The sequence below is a fragment of the Pan troglodytes genome, chromosome 20, assembly GCF_028858775.2.
Source record: "Pan troglodytes isolate AG18354 chromosome 20, NHGRI_mPanTro3-v2.0_pri, whole genome shotgun sequence".
Lineage (NCBI taxonomy): Eukaryota > Metazoa > Chordata > Mammalia > Primates > Hominidae > Pan > Pan troglodytes.
Genome location: NC_072418.2, coordinates 55,381,532 through 55,400,720, shown reverse-complemented (window position 1 = coordinate 55,400,720; position 19,189 = coordinate 55,381,532). Strand labels below are relative to the sequence as shown.

At 47.4% G+C, this 19,189-nt stretch overlaps 3 protein-coding genes across 13 annotated transcripts in view; all 3 read right to left on the bottom strand.

Annotated features, from left to right (window-relative positions):
* Positions 1–1,131, bottom strand: part of ZNF808 (zinc finger protein 808) — a 36,779-nt gene extending 35,648 nt beyond the window's left edge. For 4 of the 8 annotated variants that reach the window (XR_002940814.2, XM_063802176.1, XM_054672723.1 and 1 more), the window contains exon 1: positions 1,005–1,085. The gene's annotated coding sequence lies outside the window, so the exon portion shown is untranslated. Of the gene's footprint in view, positions 1–1,004 lie in introns of all 8 variants that reach the window. The other 4 variants (XM_024351954.3, XM_063802175.1, XM_063802174.1 and 1 more) reach the window with 4 other exon arrangements.
* The window catches only part of LOC456264 (zinc finger protein 701), a 68,932-nt gene extending 57,020 nt beyond the window's left edge, over positions 1–11,912 (bottom strand). The window contains exon 1 of the mRNA XM_024351985.3: positions 11,796–11,912. Coding sequence (XP_024207753.1) covers positions 11,796–11,810 — 15 coding nt within the window. The 5' untranslated portion in view covers positions 11,811–11,912. The remainder of the gene's footprint in view (positions 1–11,795) is intronic.
* A 2,778-nt stretch (positions 11,913–14,690) lies between these two features.
* Positions 14,691–19,189, bottom strand: part of ZNF578 (zinc finger protein 578) — a 61,067-nt gene continuing 56,568 nt past the window's right edge. For all 4 annotated transcript variants that reach the window (XM_009436243.4, XM_054672730.1, XM_054672729.1 and 1 more), the window contains one exon: positions 14,691–18,618. In XM_009436243.4, coding sequence (XP_009434518.4) covers positions 17,036–18,618 — 1,583 coding nt within the window. In that variant the 3' untranslated portion in view covers positions 14,691–17,035. The remainder of the gene's footprint in view (positions 18,619–19,189) is intronic.

Below are 19,189 nucleotides of genomic sequence, written 5' to 3'. Positions count from 1 at the left end.
GTTTCTCCCTCTGTTCTCCTTGACACCAGCACCACTCTGCTCTGTCTGCCCTGGCTCCAAATCTCCTCTCCCTCACTCTGATGAGCCTCCCTCTTTGCTGCCCCTCCCCCTACCTTGCCGTCCTTCATCTCTGTGTACATCTAGCCTTTCTCTACATTTCTCCAGTTGCTTTTCTCCACCTGCTTTCCTAGGTATTTTGTTGCTTTCTTTTTCCACTTTCGCCATATCTTGGCATATCCCTCACCAATCCTCTATTTTGCCATCTGTTATGGGCCTTTCTTATTCTTTTTTTCTCTGTCTCAGGTTTTCTACTGCTCTCTGTCTGTCTCCTGATCCCTTCGGCCCACACAATCGCAGGAGGGTTTGGAGTAAGACGCCTGCATCCCGGAGGAGCGCGTTTTCCAAGGGCTGGAGCTCGGCAGGCAAGAAGACCCCGTGTCACAGGACAGGGCCCTGCGTCCTTCCCGGTGTGGGTTCAATGGAAGAGGTGACTGCGGAGGAGAGACCTGGGGAGCCGCAGGCTCTGGCACGAGTAGGGAGGTGGGAGGAGGGGGGACGGCGCCTTGGGAGAAGGATGGGGTCTGCAAGATCCCAGGACCAGGCAGAGGACGCGGCCTCCCTGGGACTGGGGCTGCGGAGCGACGCTCCAGGGGCCGACGAGGGGTGGCTGGGAGGCGCGCCCCGGGCAAGAATCCACCTCGTGGGTGAGGACTTTAAATAGCGCGAGGAGGGAAGAGTCAGAAGAAGGTTTTGAGCAGAAAAACTACGCAATAGAAAGTGTATACATTGCCCTATAGCAGACAGACCCGGGACGGGACCAGCCTCCAGACGACTTTAAACCCGAAAGGAAGCGACACCCGGCCTCTCACTGGGCTGTCTCAATTTGCTCTGGGCGAAGGAAGACGGGCGAGAATTTCCAGGTCTGTGGGGACCCCACGTCCCAGGGACAGAAGCGGCGGGGACCTGGGAAGCGGAGACTTAATGCAACACAGAGCAAAACTCACCATGGCGACGTGACCTTCACTCCACCCGATCCGCTTCCGGGTTTGCGTTAATCTCCGCGCGCAGGACGGAAGCCAGGCCTGGGCGGGAGGTGGGAGGAGGTGGGCGGGGCCTGGGCGAGGTAGGGGCGGGGCGCGAGGCGGTGAGACCTTGCCCTTTAGAACCGGCAGAGGGCGGGGCCGGGGCGGGGCCGGGGCGGGACTTGCGCGTCTTTCAGCCTCGCTCCTAGCGTCTCTGTTTTCAGGTTGTGGAGGCGAGAGCGCCAGAAAGTCTGAGGCATGATTCCAAAGCCCTGGAATTGTCTGGAACCGGGATGCAAACTAGAATGTGAAATGCAAAGCCCTGCCTGGGCGGCACGTACGATGTCATGGTGACGGCCCACGGAACAGAATAGATGTCCTCTCCCTTTCTATCTCCATTCACTAGGGAGGGAGAGTCCACCCTGAGCTCAGCTTCAGAGACTTCCTTAAAGCCACCGCCAGGGGTGCGGGACGGAGTGCTTAGGCCAGGGAGGAGTGAGGTCCCCACCTGCTGCTTAAACACAGCAGAGGCGCGGGGGCGGGAGCCTCAGGTCCCAGCTACTCAGGAAGCAACGGAGAGAATTGCTGAGCCTGGGATCCCAAGCCAGCCTGGGCGACAAAGTAACACCCACTGCGGCAGGTCTCCCTTCCTAGTCTCTCTCTCTCTCTCTTTCCCTTTTTTTTTTTTTTGAGACAGAGTCTCACTCCGTCGCCCAGGCTGGAGTGCAGTGGCGTGATCCCAGCTCACTACAACTTCCGCCTCCTGGTTTCAAGCGATTCTCCGGCCTCAGCCTCCCGAGTAGCTGGGACTACAGGCATGCGCCACCATGCCCAGTTAATTTTGTATATTTAGTAGAGACAGGGTTTCACCATGTTAGCCAGGCTGAACTCCCGACCTCAGGTGATCCGCCCACGTCGGCCTCCCAAAGTGCTGGGATTACAGGCGTGAGCCACCGCGCCCGGGCCTTTTCCCTTTTTAAAAAAAAAAAACAAAAAAAACAAAACTTTTTTAAATAAAATTTTTGATGGTGTGACATAGGGATCCAACATTACTCTTTTCCATGTGGATATCCAGTTAGTTGTCCCAGCACATTTGTGGAAGAGATCTATTACTTTATTATTATTATTATTATTATTATTATTACTATTATTGAGACACAGTATTTCTCTGTTGCCCAGGCTGGAGTGCAGTGGCGAGATCTCAACTCAATGCAGCCTCTGCCTCCTGGGTTCAAGCGATTCTCCTGCCTCAGCCTCGGGAGCAGCTGGCATTACAGGCGCGTGCCACGATGCCCGGTTAATTTTTGTATTTTTCATAGAGACAGGGTATCACTACGGTGACCTGGCCGGTATCGAACTCCTCACTTTAAGTTATTTGCCTGCGTCAGCCTCCCAAAATGCTGGGATTACATGCGTGAGCCAACATGCCTGGCCCAAGAAATATTCTTTACTTTGCTTTTTAAATGTTGACAAAATATAATTGAAAACTAAAAAATATTATCCCAGATGAGAAATCATCTCCACGACGATAACACAGAAAGAAATAAAAACCATTTTGTTAATAAATAAACCTTAGGACCGGGCATGGGGGCTCACGCTTGTAATCCCAGCACTTTGGGAGGCTGAAGCGGGCGGATCACGAGGTCAGGAGATGGAGACCACGGCGAAACCCCGTCTCTACTAAAAATACAAAAAATGAGCCGGGAGGCCGGGCGCGGTGGCTCACGCCTGTAATCCCAGCACTATGGGAGGCCGAGGCGGACGGATCACGAGGTCAGGAGATCGAGGTCATCCTGGCTAACATGGTGAAACCCCGTCTCTACTAAAAATACAAAAAAATTAGCCAGGTGTGGTGGCGTGCACCTGTGTCCCAGCTGCTGGGGAGGCTGAGGCAGGAGAATGGCGTGAACCCAGGAGGCGGAGCTGGCAGTGAGCCGAGATAGCACCACTGCACTCCAGCCTGGGTGACAGAGCAAGACTCAGTCTCAAAACAAACAAACAAACAAACAAACAAACAAAATCAGCCGGGCGTGGTGCCCAGCGCCTGTAGTCCCAGCTACTCGGAGAGGCTGAGGCAGAAGAATGGCATGAACCCTGAAGGCGGAGCTTGCAATGAGCCGAGATCGCACCATTGCACTCTAGCCTGGGCGACAGAACGAGATTCCGTCTCTAAATAAATAAATCAATAAGCCTTAGACCAGAATGTGATGGGAAATAGAGGCAAACAGCTAAGAGGTTGAAAAGAGAGAAAGAAACTTCACTGTTCTATACAACCCATTAAGGACATATTTTCAAGATAAACACTAATCAGTCCTCAGGGAAGAGGACTTGCCAACACCCTTGGTCGCACATAGTTCATCCTGGCTCTACTTGGTAATGGAGGTGACCATCTGTGTCAGCTAACTAGCTTCATCCCGAGGGAGGGGAAGAAACCCTAACCCATGTCTTTTTGGCAAGTGTGAGTTTTACAACATGGCGACAGGTGCCCTCTCTGGTCAGGCGCCTAACATACGACAGAAATTGATGTCAGCAGTAAATAATAAAATTTAAAATATATGATTAAGTACAGAGTTAATGTGAACACAAAGCTTGAAGAAAGCCACCTGGAAACATCAACTCCAAATAAATGGGATCACCGTTCCAAAGTAGAGACGTTAAGGTTTCACACACAGGGAAAGACAGAGAAGCTTTAGCAGAATCACCACGTTTTCCATTCAAGACCAGTGCATAGGCTGCAGCAACTTGATTGGTGATGGATTGATACACTTCAAGGAAGGTTACTTTATCACTGCGTAAGAAGGCACAATGCTCTGAGGAGGTCTTATCGCTGGGGCTGCTTAGTCTTCCTAATTATTTTTTTATTTTTATTGCTGTTTATGTGTTTATTTTGAGATGGAGAATCGCTCTGTCGCCAGGATGGAGTACAGTGGCGCAATCTCGGCTCACTGCAACCTCCGACTCCCTATGCTCATGGCTCAGCCTCCAGAATAGACGGTACTAGAGGCATGCACCAACATGCCCAGCTAATTTTTGTATTTTTATTAGGGACGGGGTTTCACCATGTTGGCCAGTATGATCTCTATCTCCTGACCTCGTGATCTGCCAGCCTCAGTCTCCCAAAGTGCTGAGATGACAGGCGTGAGCCACTGTGCATGGCCAGTTTTCCAAATTATTTACAGGAAAACTCTTAGAAGTTGCGCCTGCATTCCACTGGACTCTGGTTGCATGACCACATTCCTCTCAAGGCTCAGAATTATTTAAATATCCATTGCTTTAAATTGGAATCACTTAATGTTTGAATAATTTAATTTCCTACTGAGACACAAGTGCTATCTCTGTTGTTGGTTGCCTTTCAAAGAGAGCTCCCAAGTCCTTCGGAAATACATCCCTGGGTCATTAAGCTAAAAAACGGTTTAGTTCTTTTCTAAAAAATTCCACTTCTGGTCGAGTGCAGCGGCTCACACCTGTAATCCCAGCACTTTGGGAGGCAGAGGCGGGCGGATCGCCTGAGGTCAGGAGTTTGAGACCAGTCTGACCAACACGGAAAAACCCTTCTCTACTAAAAATACGAAATTAACCAGGCGTGGCGGCACATGCGTGCAATCCCAGCTACTCGGGAGGCAGAGGCAGGAGAATCGCTTGAACCCGGGAGACGGAGGCTGCAGTGAACGGAGATCACGCCATTCCACTCCAGCGTGGGCTACAAGCGCGAAACTCTGTCTCAAATAACATACCGCTTCAGAAGACAGAGAAAATTCATTTACACATTTTCTAAATAAATATCCTAGGAAAAGAGACTACATGAAAGAAAATCTCTTCCTTTATTTTTGAAGGAGGAATTATGCCTCTCACTTATTTGCTTGCTTGTTTGAGACAGGGTCTAGCTCTGTCATCCAAGTTGGAGTGTGCTGGCAAGATCAGGGCTCAGTGCAGCGTCCAACTCCCTGGCTCAAGTGATGTTTTCTTTTTTTTCTTTTTTTTTCTTTTTTGAGACGGGGTTTCACTTTTGTTGCCCAGGCTGGAGTGCAATGGCTCGATCTCGGCTCACCAAAACCTCCACCTCCCGGGTTCAAGCGATTCTCCTGCCTCAGCCTCCCGAGTAGCTGGGATTGCAAGCATGGGCCACCATGCTCAGCTAATTTTTTTGTGTTTTTAGTAGAGACAGAGTTTCTCCTTGTTGGTAAGACTGGTCTCGAACTCCCGACCTCAGGTGATCTGCCAGTCTCAGCCTCCCAAAGTGCTGGGATTACAGGCGTGAGCCACTGCGCCCGGCCTCAAGTGATGTTTTCATCTCAGTGCCCCGAGCAGCTGAGAACACAGGTGTGCACCACCACATCTGGCTGATTTTTTTTTTTTTTTTTTTTTTTTAGTAGAGACGAGGTCTCACTATTATGCCCTGGCTGATCACACACTCCTGGGTTCAAGCAATCCTCCCGCCTCGGCCTCTGAAAGTGCTGGGATGACAGATGTGACCCACCGCTCCGAGTTCTGGCTTTATTTCCATGAAATATGAAAATTTCCTCCACCTTCTGTGTATAATAGGCAGTTTTCCATGTCACCTTTCTATTTCCATTATCCACTCCAACAACCCAGGACCTTGCTTAGTTTACTAAGCCATTCTAATTGTCAGTCCCCTTTGTAAGCAGCGCCCCACTCCACCCCTTTACCGAGGTACCTGCCCCTGTCCCCCGTCCTGCCCTAGCCTGAGGGGAGCTCGCCCCGCCTGCAGGATGCGCGACTCTACCTGCTCAAAAAAGGCGCTTTACATTAAAACCATTTTCAACTTCAGAGAAAAACCGATTCAGCGTTCAGTACAGTTGGCCCACTACAATATGTTGTTTTACCTTCGATTGTTTGAAATGCTAACTTAAAAAGGGCAGGAAGCATCCCTGTGATATTAGGGGTAATATCACGGCACACCAGAAACAATCCACCAATCAGAACCCCGGGGATCCAGTCCTGGAGGTCAAGAGGATGACAGCAGGTCACGTCATGGGCCCAGCTGAGGAGAGAGCCCCCGACCCATCGCAGCCAGGCCCTGCCCTTAAGAACAACACCCCATTTCAGGTCCCGCCCCCAAACGAGGATAAACCTCTGGCCCCGCCCGGTCCCGCTGTCCAGAGCGACCTCCAAGCAGCCTCCTCCCTCTTGCCCCACCCCAGGCCCCGCCCCCACCGTCTAACCAGGCCCCGCCCCCAAAGTGATTTCAAATGCATTACCAAGTCAGATACAAACTATCTCCCTTTATTGGTCTCCTTTTTCAGAATTTACCAGATATCTGTGCACATTAACATGTATTTCATATGTTGTTTCTCTGATCTGGTCCACAAAGAGCTGACATCCAGATGTGGCCCCTGAACCATCCAGGCTGCCCAGCAGCAATGACACCAAGGGGCCCACACCCCGTGTCCATCCATGTCTGGGTGTGAGCCCCTCCCAGGACCATGCCCAGTGGAGCTTCTTAAGAAGTTCTTGTCACTGGGTCACAGGAGATGGAATCTCAGAGCAGATGAGAGGAACTGAGAAAAGGCATGGGTGAGTGCGAGTGAGCCTGTCAGGCAGGACGCTTCAGACTCAGAAAAGACTTGCTACTACAATACCTGGCATTTCAAAAAGGAAAGAGACAGATTAATCCACCGAGAAGTATCACTTCACCTGAGGAAGAGCCAGCCCTGGCTCCTTTTCTTTCCTCTTCTTGTGATACCCTACCTTGTTTGTTTGTTTGTTTCTTTGTTTGTTTTTGAGACGGAGTCTCTCTCTGTCGCCCAGGCTGGAGTGCAGTGGCCCGATCTCCGCTGACTGCAAGCTCCGTCTCCTGGGTTCACGCCATTCTCCTGCCTCAGCCTCCCGAGTAGCTGGGACTACAAGCGCCCGCCACCACGCCCGGCTAATTTTTTATATATTTTTTTAGTACAGACGGGGTTTCACCATGTTAGCCAGGATGGACTCGATCTCCTGACCTCGTGATCCGCCCGCCTCGGCCTCCCAAAGTGCTGGGATTATAGGCGTGAGCCACAGCGCCCGGCTACCCTACCTTGTTTTAACCTAAGTGACTCTCCTAGAGAGAGAGCCGGACAGACTCCATTTTAGCTTCTTCACTTGCAGTGCCCTTTATCCCCCTTAAGGGACTAAATAGTGCAAGCTGACTCCAAGCACATCCAGGAATGCACCTGCTGATAAGATATTCAGGCAGGCTGTACAAGCAGCCCCTGGGAATGTGCTCGGTGGAAGATACCTAAAAGCCGCTGCATTTATCTCTTAGTGATAGTTCAAGCCCCTGTGCCTGGTACTGTTTGTTTTTCTGTAACTATCTCTGTAACCATTAATTTTTTGCTTTTTGCCTATTCTGTTTCTGTAAAATTGCTTCGGCTAGGCTATCCCCTCCCCTTCTTAGACCAAGGTATAAAAGAAAATCTAGCCCCTTCTTCAGGGCTGAGAGAATTTTGAGCGTGAAGCCATCTCTTGGTCACCAGCTAAAAAAGGACCCCTGAATTCGTCTCTAAGTATGGTGTTTCTCTAACTCGCTCTCTTACAACATTCTGAGCTGCTTCCTCATGTAACACGAGTCTTTAGAAATCAATCCTGTATGTGAAAAATGAAGGGGGCCTGCCCCTCCACACCTGCGGATATTTGTCATCAGGTGGAGATGAGAGACTGAGAAAAGAAATAAGACAGAGAGACGAACTATAGAGAAAAAACAGTGGGCCCAGGGGACCAGCACACTTAGCATGCGAGGACCTGCACCGGAGCTGATCTCTGAGTTCCCTCGGTATTTATTGATCACTGTTTTTACTATTTTCGCAAGGGGAGTGCGGCAGGGCAACAGGGTGATGGTGAGGAGAATGTCAGCAGGGAAACATATAAGCAAAGGAATCTGTATCATTAATAAATTTAAGGAAATGTACTGTGCCTGGATTGTGGGGAAAAGAGAGATCAGATTGTTACTGTGTCTATGTAGAAAAGGAAGACGTAAGAAACTCCATTTTGATCTGTACTAAGGAAAATTGTTTCTGCTTTCAGATGCTGTTAACCTGTAACTATAGCCCCAACCCTGTGCTACAGAAACATGTGCTGTAATGAATCAACATTTAATGGATTTAGGGCGGTGCAGGATGTGCCTTGTTTTGTTTTTTGTTTTGTTTTGTTTTTTCCGAGGGGGAGTATCATTTTGTTATGGAGGCTTAGTGCAGTGGCATGATCTCGGCTCACTGCAACCTCTGCCACCCAGGTTCAAGCGATTCTCCTGCCTCAGACTCACGAGTCGCTGGAATTACAGGCGCCCGCCACCACGCCCAGCTAATTTTTGTATTTTTAGTAGAAACGGGGTTTCACCATGTTGGTCAGACCGGTCTCAAACTCCTGACATTGTGATCCGCCTGCCTCAGTCTCCCAAAGAGCTGGGATTACAGGTGTGAGTCACCATGCTCGGCCAGGATGTGCCTTGTTAACAATATGTTTGCAGGCAGTATGCTTGGTAAAAGTCATCGCCATTCTCCAATCTCAATTAACCAGGGACACAATGCACTGCAGAAAGCAGCAGGGAGCTCTGCTCAAGAAAGCCTGGGTATTGTGCAAGGTGGACAATACCTTGCACAGTGTCCAAGGGGGACCCACTGAGACAACCTGAGATATGGCCTCATGGGAAAGGAAAGACCTTACCATCCCCCACCCGGACACCAGTAAACGGTCTGTGCTGAGGAGGAGTAGTAAAAGAGGGAGGCCTCTTTGCAGTCGAGATAAGAGGAAGGCTTCTGTCTCCTGCTCATCCCTGGGAATGGAATGTCTCCCTGTAAAGCTGACCATTCCCATTGGTTCCATTCTGAGACAGGAGAAAACCACCCGGTGGGTGGAAGTAAGATATGCTGGAGGCAATACTGCTCTGTTACTCTTTGCTACACTGAGATGTTTGGGTGAAGAGAAACATAAATCTAGCCTATGTGCACATCCAGGCACAGTACCTTTCCTTGAACTTATTCATGATACAGATTCTTTTGCTCACTTGTTTCCCTGCTGACCTTCTCCCCACCTGTTGCCCTGCTACACTCCCCTCGCTAAGATAGTAAAAATAATGATCAATAAACACTGAGGAAACTCAGAGGCTGGCGCCGATGTGGGTCCTCCGTATGCTGAGCGCCGGTCCCCTGGGCCCACTGTTCTTTCTCTATACTTTGTCTCTGTGTCTTATTTCTTTTCTCAGTCTCTCATCCCACCTGATGAGAAATACCCACAGGTGTGGAGGGGCTGGCGCCCTTCACTGGATGTGCACGTAGGCCAGATTTATGTTTCACTTTACACAAACATCTCAGCGTAGCGAAGAGTCACAGAGCAGTATTGCTGCCAGAATATCTCACCTCCAGCCACAGGGCAGGTTTCTCCTATCGCAGAATAGAACCAATGGTCAGCTTTACACCGAGGCATTCCATTCCCAGGGATGAGCAGGAGACAGAAGCCTTCCTTTTATCTCAACTGCAAAGAGGCCTCCCTCTTTCACTACTCCTCCTCAGCACAGGCCCTTTACAGGTGTCAGGCGCGGGGATGTAAGGTCTTTCCATTCCCACAAGGACATATCTCAGGCTGTCTCAGTGGGGGGAAACTTGGACAATACCCAGGCTTTCTAGGGCAGAGGTCCCTGCGGCTTTCCGCAGTGCATTGTGTCCCTGGTTAACTGAGAATGGAGAATGGCATGACTTTTACCAAGCATACTGCCTGCAAACATATTGTTAACAAGGCACACCCTGCACAGCCCTAAATCCATTAAACCTTGATTCAATACAGCACATGTTTCTGTGAGCACAGGGTTGGGGCTAAAGTTACAGATTAACAGCATCTCAAAGCAGAAGAATTTTTCTTAGAACAGATCAAAATGGAGTTTCTTATGTCTCCCTTTTCTACAAAGACACAGTAACATTCTGATCTTTCTTTTTCGCACAAAAAAAAAAAAAAAAAAAGACGAGCTTTCATGTTAGAAATGACTCACTCCCTTCCTGGGGCAAAAACAGACAGGGGAGACCTCACCCTGTAGAAAGACGGTCCTCTGCTGCCCACTGCACTAGAGATCATGCAGAGATAAGAAACTACCACAGGAAGACCTACAAGTGTATATCTGACCCTGGTCTTCAGATCTCACTCCCCTCCTAGAAAAGCCCCCACACACGAGGCAGCAGTGGGGAGCTGGGCTGGACTGATCTCCCCTTCAGGGCACAGACCCATCCCTAATCAAACCGCATCCAGAGGACAACCCCTCACCTCTCTGGATCACAGGCTGAGCTCAGCCCTCAGAAATGGAGGATACAGAGCTTCGATGCTCAATGCCGCACACAGATGACAAGCACCTGCGCCACTGCAGGTATTACTGAGGGTGGGTTCCATCCCGTCAGAATAAGAATCCCTGCTAAAGCAGCACAAAAGCTGTATTTGCAAAATGCTCTGCACTCTAATGTGAAGCCAGGGTTGAGCTCCACTCAGAGGGGGCGAGCCCAGCACAGCCCCATGTTTTGGCTCTGCCCTCCCCTTGGGGCCTTGTTCTCACTAGGATCCAGACAGTGGATGACAAAGGCACAAAAGTAATCACACAGAACAAGCAAGATAGACGAGAGGTGGTGTGAGGGTTGGGCTGTGTGAAAGGAAAATGAATATGGAGCCCCAAATCACTAAGCAAAAGGTAAAAGTCAAGCTAGGAACTGCTTAGGAAACCAGATTCGCCTTCTATTCAAAGTCACCGCTCTGCTCCCTGACATACACGCATATCTGAGTGCCTCCTTTGGCAACGCTAATCAGAAACTCAAAAGGACCCAGCACAGTGGCTAGTGTCTGTAATCCCAGCACTCTGGGAGCCTGAGGTGGGCGGATAACCTGAGGTGAGGAGTTTGAGGCCACCCTGGCCAACATGATGAAACCCCATCTCTACTAAAAATACAAAAAATTAGCTGGCCGTGGTGGAACATGCCTATAACCCCAGCTACTTGGGAGGCTGAGGCAGGAGAATCACTTGAACCCAGGAGACGGAGGTTGCAGTAAACTGAGATCATGTCACTGCACTCCAGCTTGGGTGGCAGAGGCTGACTCCATCTCAAAAAATAAATTGTAACCATTTTTACCAAAAACACCTGTTTCACAAGCCTCTCCACAGTAACCCCACAGTCTCCATGAGCTTAATGTGTTAAGAATGGTTGAATGAATCTCCTGCTATTATTCAGGTTGATTTCCTATTCTTAAACTAATGATGGAATAAAACACCTTCTATCATTCATGTCTGTATGAACTTTCCATTCTAATTAGTACGATTTTTGGAGTCAGAAACACACGAACTCAATCCATTACCTAAAAATGTAGTATAAAATCAGGGAGAAAAGATTTTCTGTTTTTGGTTTCGTTTTCTAGAATTTACACGTACTTTGTGCACATTCATACGCGACTCCCATTGGCAGCTGCTCTAATCCTGGTCCACAGAGAGCTGACAGAGCATCCAGATGTGGCCCCTGAACAATCCCTGCTGCCCAACAGCACTGACACTGCGGGACCCTCACCCCGTCTCCATCCATGTCTGGGTGTGAGCCCTTCCCAGGACCATGCCCAGTGCAGCCTCTTCCCAAATTCATGTCACTGGGTCACAAGAGATGGAATCTAAGTGAGATGAGAGGGACTGAAGGAAGACATGGGTGTGAGCAAACCTGTCAGGCAGGACACTTGAGACCCAGAGAAGATTCCCAACTCCAAGGCCCAGGGTTTCTGAGAGGAAGGAGACAGAACAATCCCCCGAGAATATCATCTCACCTGAGGAAGAGCCATTCCTGACGCCTTTGCTTTCCTCTTCCTCTTCCGGGTTTCTTCCTCACGTACCAACAGTCTTTAGAAGTCAATCATGAATGTTAAAAATGTTGTTTATTGCTCAGAATCCACACACCCCCTCCCTGGAACACAACCACACATACAGTGTCACACTCGTCCGTGTGAAGAGACCACTAAACAGGCTTTGTGTGAGCAACGAGGCTGTTTATTTCACCTGGGTGCAGGCGGGCTGAGTGTGAAAAGAGAGTCAGCAAAGTATGGTGGGATTATCATTAGTTCTTATAGCTTTTGGGATAGGCGGTGGAGTTAGGGGCAATGCTTTGCAGGCAGGGGGTGGATCTCACAAAGTCCATTCTCAAGGGTGGGGAGGATTACAAAGAGCCTTCTTAAGGGTGGGGGAGATTACAAAGTAATCAGTCAAGATGGTGCAGAAATAAATCACAATGGTGGAATGTCATCACTTAAGGGTATTTTCACTTCTTTCGTGGATCTTCAGTTGCTTCAGGCCATCTGGATGTATACGTGCAGGTGACAGGGGATAGGATGGCTTAGCTTGGGCTCAGAGGCCTGACACAAAGGAGACCTCACCCTGAGCAAATACAGTCCCCCCTGCGGCCCTCCTCACCATGGACGATAAACTCCTACAGGGAAACTCTGGCTCCCCTTCTGGAGAAGCCCACACACACATGCTGCAGCAGTTGGGAACTGGGCTGGAATGAGCTCCCCTTCAGGGCACAGACCCAAAGTTGAGGAAACCCCACGCAGAGGCTGGTTGCAGTGGCTCATGCCTGTCATCCCAGCACTCTAGGAGGCCGAGGTGGGTAGATCACTTGAGCTCAGGAGCTTGAGACCAGGGGTGGGAGGGCATGGGAGAGAGCTCTGAGCCTAGACCTGAAGGAGGAGAAAGGGACAGGGTACATAGGGTAAGAGCAGGGATGATGACCTGAGACACGAAGGGTTTTGATGTTTGGGAAAAGAGAAAAGCAAATGTGACTGGGGCGGAGAGAGTCATGAGATGAGGGCAAGCTCCCAGGAGGAGGCTGGACAGTGGAAGGGGCCCTGGACACGGGGCTGTGGAGCCACAGTGAGGAGTTGGGCTTTTGTCCTGGGGAACACAGGAAGCCGGTGGAGGGTTCCCTGCCAGGGATTGACGTGACCTGCTTTAGATTTCGCTGTGATGTCCTCATACAGAGAAAGGCCTTGAAGATGGTCTCTGTGTCTGAGTCTGCACCTCTGTTTCTTCCATTCTTCTGCTTTTGTTTTTCATTTTTAGGGCACTGCATCCCATTGAAAATTCTAATCACAACTGGGCACTCCTCAAAAAAAAAAAAAAAAGCCACACCCAGACACGCACTCCATTTTGCCAATCATTTCAAGGGTCAGGGACACTCAGGTTGACCTTTTCTGGTCAAGCCCCTCGTCGCCAAGTTGCAGGGAGGCTCACTGGGGCTCAGATCGGAAGACATTTTCACCAAGTTACCCTGAGAAGGTCTGAGATGAGTGAGAAGGTGTCTAAAGTCTTACATGGGGTCCTGGAAGGGCTAATGGCAAAGGTTGCTCTTATCACCCCCATCCTTGAAAATTAGAGAAGCCTCTTTCACAAACTTGGGCTAAAGAAACTTCTTTTGCAAGGTTCTGATGACATTGATTCCTGACAGTTAATTCTTCCTTACAAAAAACTCACAGGAACATTTATAAAATGCAGAAATGTGAACACACAGCTATTGACCTTGGAAACAGTGAAAGAGGGTCAGCTGTAGAACTAAGAAATAAGCAAATTATTTCCATCAAGAATACATGAGTGGTCAGGCACAATGACTCACGCTTGTAATCCTAGCATTTTGGGAGGTCGAGGTGGGCAGATCACCTGAAGTCAGGAGTTCAAGACCAGCCTGGCCAACATGATGAAACCCTGTCTCTACTAAAAATGCAAAAAATGAGCCGGGAGTGGTGGAGGGCACCTGTAATCCCAACTACTCAGTAGGACGAGGCAGGAGAAATCACTTGAACCCAGGAGGAAGACATTGGAGTGACACCAGATCGCACCATTGCACTCCAGCCTCAGCAACGAAAGCAAAACTCCATCTAAAAAAAAAAAAAAAAAGAGTCTCGACGCGGTAGCTCATGCCTGTAATCCCATCACAGTGGGAGGCTGAGTCGGGTGGATCGCGAGGTCAGGAGTTTGAGACCAGCCTGACAAACATGGTGAAACCCTGTCTCTACTAAAAATACAAAAACTAGCTGGGTGTGCTGGTGGGTGCCTGTAATTCCAGCTCCTCAGGAGACTGAGGCAGGAGCATCACTTGATCCAAGGAGGTAGAGGTTGCAGTGAGCTGAGATCGCACCACTGCACTCCATCCAAGCTGACAGAGCGAGACTCCATTTCAAAAAAAGAAAAGAATACATGGGTGCTTTTGTTTTGTTTTTTTTTTTTTTTGAGACGGAGTCTCGCTCTGTCGCCCAGGCTGGAGTGCAGTGGCGCGATCTCGGCTCACTGCAAGCTCCGCCTCCCGGGTTCACGCCATTCTCCTGCCTCAGCCTCCCGAGTAGCTGGGACTACAGGCGCCCGCTACCACGCCCGGCTAATTTTTTGTATTTTTAGTAGAGACGGGGTTTCACCGTGTTAGCCAGGATGGTCTCGATCTCCTGACCTCGTGATCCGCCCGCCTCGGCCTGCCAAAGTGCTGGGATTACAGGCGTGAGCCACCGTGCCCGGCCCATGGGTGCTTTTGGAGCAGCGCTCTATGCCACTCCAGCCCATGTTTCAACATTTTTCCAGAATGGACCACAGGGCCTTGAGGGAACACGCAATAAATAGCTCCCAGCTCAAGATTTTTAAAAATGACATAAGGAAAGAAAACTGAAAAACAGACTAACTGCTTAAACTACATTTTGATGTTTATTTAAAAGGTCACTGACATCTTTACCAAGTACACACTGAAACAATCAAACTTAAGTAGTAGGTACCACAGCCTTCCAATAAATAACAAAGACTAGAAAGCATGCAGACCTCGATCTGAACTGGATGCAACTAATTTCAAACAGCAACTCTTTTGAAATTGTTGTAGGAAAAAAATCTCACGAATTTTGGGGTCAACCGGAAAATAACTGGAAAATATACAAGTACAGAAACGAATGATGTGAGCTGATTACAGGATGCTGCAAAGGCATCTTTCAGAAGTCATTATGTATTAAGAAATAAAACTATTAAAACTAAGATATATCTCAAACTCAAACTGCAAAAAAGAAAAAATAAATAGAGAACTGAAGAGGAACCAGAAGGAAAAAAAAGGGAAGTCTATGACACAACGAGAACAAAAGCATTTTTGATGTCTGTTTTTTCATTTGTGTGTTTGTTTGAGATGGAGACTCACTCTGCCAACCTCGCTGCAGTACAGTGGCACGATTTTGATTCGCTGCAACCTCTACCTCCCAGGTTTAAGTGATTCTCATGCCTCAGCGTCCCAAGTAGCTGGAACTAAAGGTGCACACCCCCACCCCTGGCTAACTTTTGTATTTTTAGTAGAGATGGGGTTTCACCATGTTAGCCAGGGTGCTCTTGAACTCTGATCTTAGATGATCCACTCACTTCAGTCTTCCAAAGTGCTGTGGGATGAGACACCCCGGGTTTGATATCTTTTTTTTTTTTTTTTTGAGACAGACTCTCACTCCGTCGCCCAGCCTGGAGTGCAGTGGCACGATCTCGGCTCCCTGCAAGCACCGCCTCCTGGGTTCACACCATTGTCCAGCCTCAGCCCCCTGAGTAGCTGAGACTACAGGTGCCCACCACCATGCCCGGCTAAGTTTTTGTATTTTTAGTAGAGACGAGGTTTCACCGTGTTAGCCAGGACGGTCTCAATCTCCTGACTTCGTTATCTGCCTGCCTTGGCCTCCCAAAGTGCTGGGATTACTGGCGTGAGCTGCCACACCCAGCCTGATATCCCTTTTAAAACTACTATGGTATATCCCTTTAAAAAAGTACTATCTCAAAAAAGTACTATCTCTTTAAAAAGTACTATCTCAAAAAAAAAAAAAAAAAAAAGGAAAAGAAGAAACAATGCCAGGTGCGGTGGCGTATGCCTGTAATCTCATCACTTTGGGAGGCTGAGGTGGGCGGACCACCTGAGATCGGGAGTTCGAGACCAGCCTGACCAACATGGAGAAACCCTTTCCCTACTAAAAATACAAAAAATTAGCCAGGCGTCGTGGCATATACCTGTAATCCCAGCAACTAGGGAGGCTGAGGCAGAGGAATCGCTTGAACCCAGGAGGCGGAGGTTGCTGTGAGTCAAGATCGCACCACTGCACTCTAGCCTGGGCAGCAAGAGCAACACTCCATCTCAAAAAATAATAATAAACAGGCTGGGAAAACTGGCTCACATCTCTTGGCCATGCTTGTTTCAAACTCTTGACCTCAAGTGACCTATGTGCCTTGGCCTCCCAATGTGCTGGGATTACAGGCGTGATCCACTGCACCTGGCCCCATCCTCTTAACATAAACACTTGAATGTCAATTAAGGCTTGAACTCAATGTTAAGTCAACACAAACTCAAGTCAATGCTGAATTGACTCCAATGTCAATTAATGCTTGATGGTTTGCTATACTCACTGCATTGGGAACAGTTATCTCAAAAATGAATTTTCTGATGTTCTGCAAGGAGTGACCTCGGACTGAAGACCTTGCCACACTGATGACATTTGTAAGATTTCTCTCCAGTAGGGATTCTCTGATGTCTAATGAGGTGTGAACATGAAGTAAAGGCTTTGCCACACTCATCACACTTGTGACATTTCTCTCCTGCATGAATTCTCCTATGTTTTGCATAGGATGAAGCTCGACTGAAGACCTTGCCACAGTCATGACATTTGTAAGGTTTCTCTCCAGTATGAGTTCACTGATGAACTGCAAGGTATGAACGATGTCTGAAAAATTTGCCACATTTATTACACTCGGAAGATCTCTCTTCATTATGGATTCTCCAATGATTTGCAATCGTTGTAGTGTTACTGAAGACTTTGTGACAATCATTACATTAGTCAAGTTTCCCTACACCATGAATGGCCTGATGGTAAGTGTTGACTGGTCACTAAAGGCTTTGCCACACTCATTACACTTGTAAGGTTTCTCTCCAGTATGAATTCTCCTATGTCTTTTAAGGCGTGATCTGTGACTGAAAACTTTGTCACATGCTTCACATTTGTAAGGTTTCTCTCCAGTATGAAGTCTATGATGACATGCAAAGCTTGATTGATGAATCAATCAAGTGATTGTGAGCCTTACCACACTCATTACACTTGTAAGGTTTCTCTCTGCTATGAATTCTAGTATGGTTTGCCAGATAAGAATGGCACATGAAAGCCTTGTCACAAACCTTACATTTGTAAGGTTTCTCTCCAGTATGAAGTCTATGATGACGTGAAAGGTGTGACTGTACATTAAAAGTCTTCCCACATTCATTACACTTGTAAGGTTTCTCACCACTATGAAGTCTACGATGGCATGGAAGAGATGACCTGTGACTGAAGGTCTTGTGACACTCATTACACTTGTAAGGTTTCTCTCCAGTATGAATTATCTTGTGTCTCTCAAGGTTTGATTTCTGACTGAAAACTCTGTCACATTCTTCACATTTGTAAGATTTCTCTCTAGTATGAAGTCTATGATGACGTGCAAGGCTTGACTGATGAATAAAAGCCTTACCACAGTCATTACACTTGTAAGGTTTCTCTCCAGTATGAAGTCTATGATGACGTGAAAGGTGTGATTGTTGATTAAAAGCCTTGCCACATTCATTACACTTGTAAGGTTTCTCTCCAGTATGAATTGCCTTATGAATTACAAGGGTTGAATTTTGACCAAACATCTTGCCGCACTCATTACACTTGTAAGGTTTTATTCCAGTATGAAGTCTACGATGGCATCTAAGGGATGACTTGTAACTGAAGGACTTTCCACATTCATTACACTTGTAAGGTTTCTCACCAGTGTGACATCTATGATGGCATGTAAGGGATGACTTGTAACTGAAGGACTTTCCACATTCATTACACTTGTAAGGTTTCTCACCAGTGTGACATCTACGATGGCATGTCAGGGATGACTTGTAACTGAAGGACTTTCCACATTCATTACACTTGTAAGGTTTCTCACCAGTGTGACATCTACGATGGCGTGCAAGGTATCGCTTCTCATGAAAGACTTTGCCACATATATCAAATTTATATTGTTTTTCTCCTAAATGGATTATCTGATGTTTCCTTACAAATGAGCTACAATTAAAGGCTTTGCCAGTCTCATTACATTGGAAAGATTTTTCTCTCATGTGTACTTCCTGTTTTTGTGTGAGTAATGATGAATGGAAAAAATTATTTCCATAGTTATTAGGAGTATGTGTTTCAGGCCTACAAGAAATTCTTTGGGATGTTGAAATTGAGGAAGCATCGTTGACAGACTTCTCCACTTGATTAGCAATTTTCTCTTCGGGCTGAAATACGTGGAGTTCAGGAAGATGCGAATGAAAGCTTAATCCAAGCTGATCTTTAATAGGCTTGTTTCCAGCATGCCTTTGATCATGTCGGTCTGTGCTACCCATCAACTCTTTGATTTTTGGCATGGATGCTTCATGGCCATTTCTTTCATCTTTTTGTGACTGAAACTCAAAGTCATGAATATCTTTTTCAATTTCCTGGAAGCAAAAATCTCCAGTGTGATAACTTTCATGTCTTTGCAACATCCCTGTGTGGATCACTTCTGTATTGCCTTGCCCTGTTGACAAGACCTCCTTCATCATGCGTTTGGAAGAGATATCTACAAAATATAAACACCAATACATTTCCAATTAAGTGCAGATGGTAAATCATACTGAAGTGTGTAAATATGACACAATAAAAAATACTTATTTTAAACTTCCCAAACATGATCTTCAAAGTTTACGAACACAAAAGTAGTAAGATTCTTTAATAAATAACAGACAATTACATGTCCTTCAAATCAAGTCTATAAAAGCTTATTTCCTATATCATGACAAAACACTGACAGGGCACAAACATGTGTAAGCCTAAAGTAAGGAGTATTTTTCCACTGTGACCCTACAGTGTATCACAGTTTGCAAAAAACATATCACTGTCACATCAAGGAAGAGAAAAATATATACTCTTCATATTTAAACCATATTTACTGTGTACAAATAAATGCAAAAAAAAAAAAACACCACACAATATACTATATTGGTAAATAATCCACAATAAGCTCATGTAAGGATAACCAAAAGCAATGGAAATTCTGTATTATCAAACAATTATAGCACTGAGAAGATAAGAAAAGATTACAAAAATTAGCCAGGTGTGCTGGCCCGTGCCTGTAGTCACAGTTACTCAGG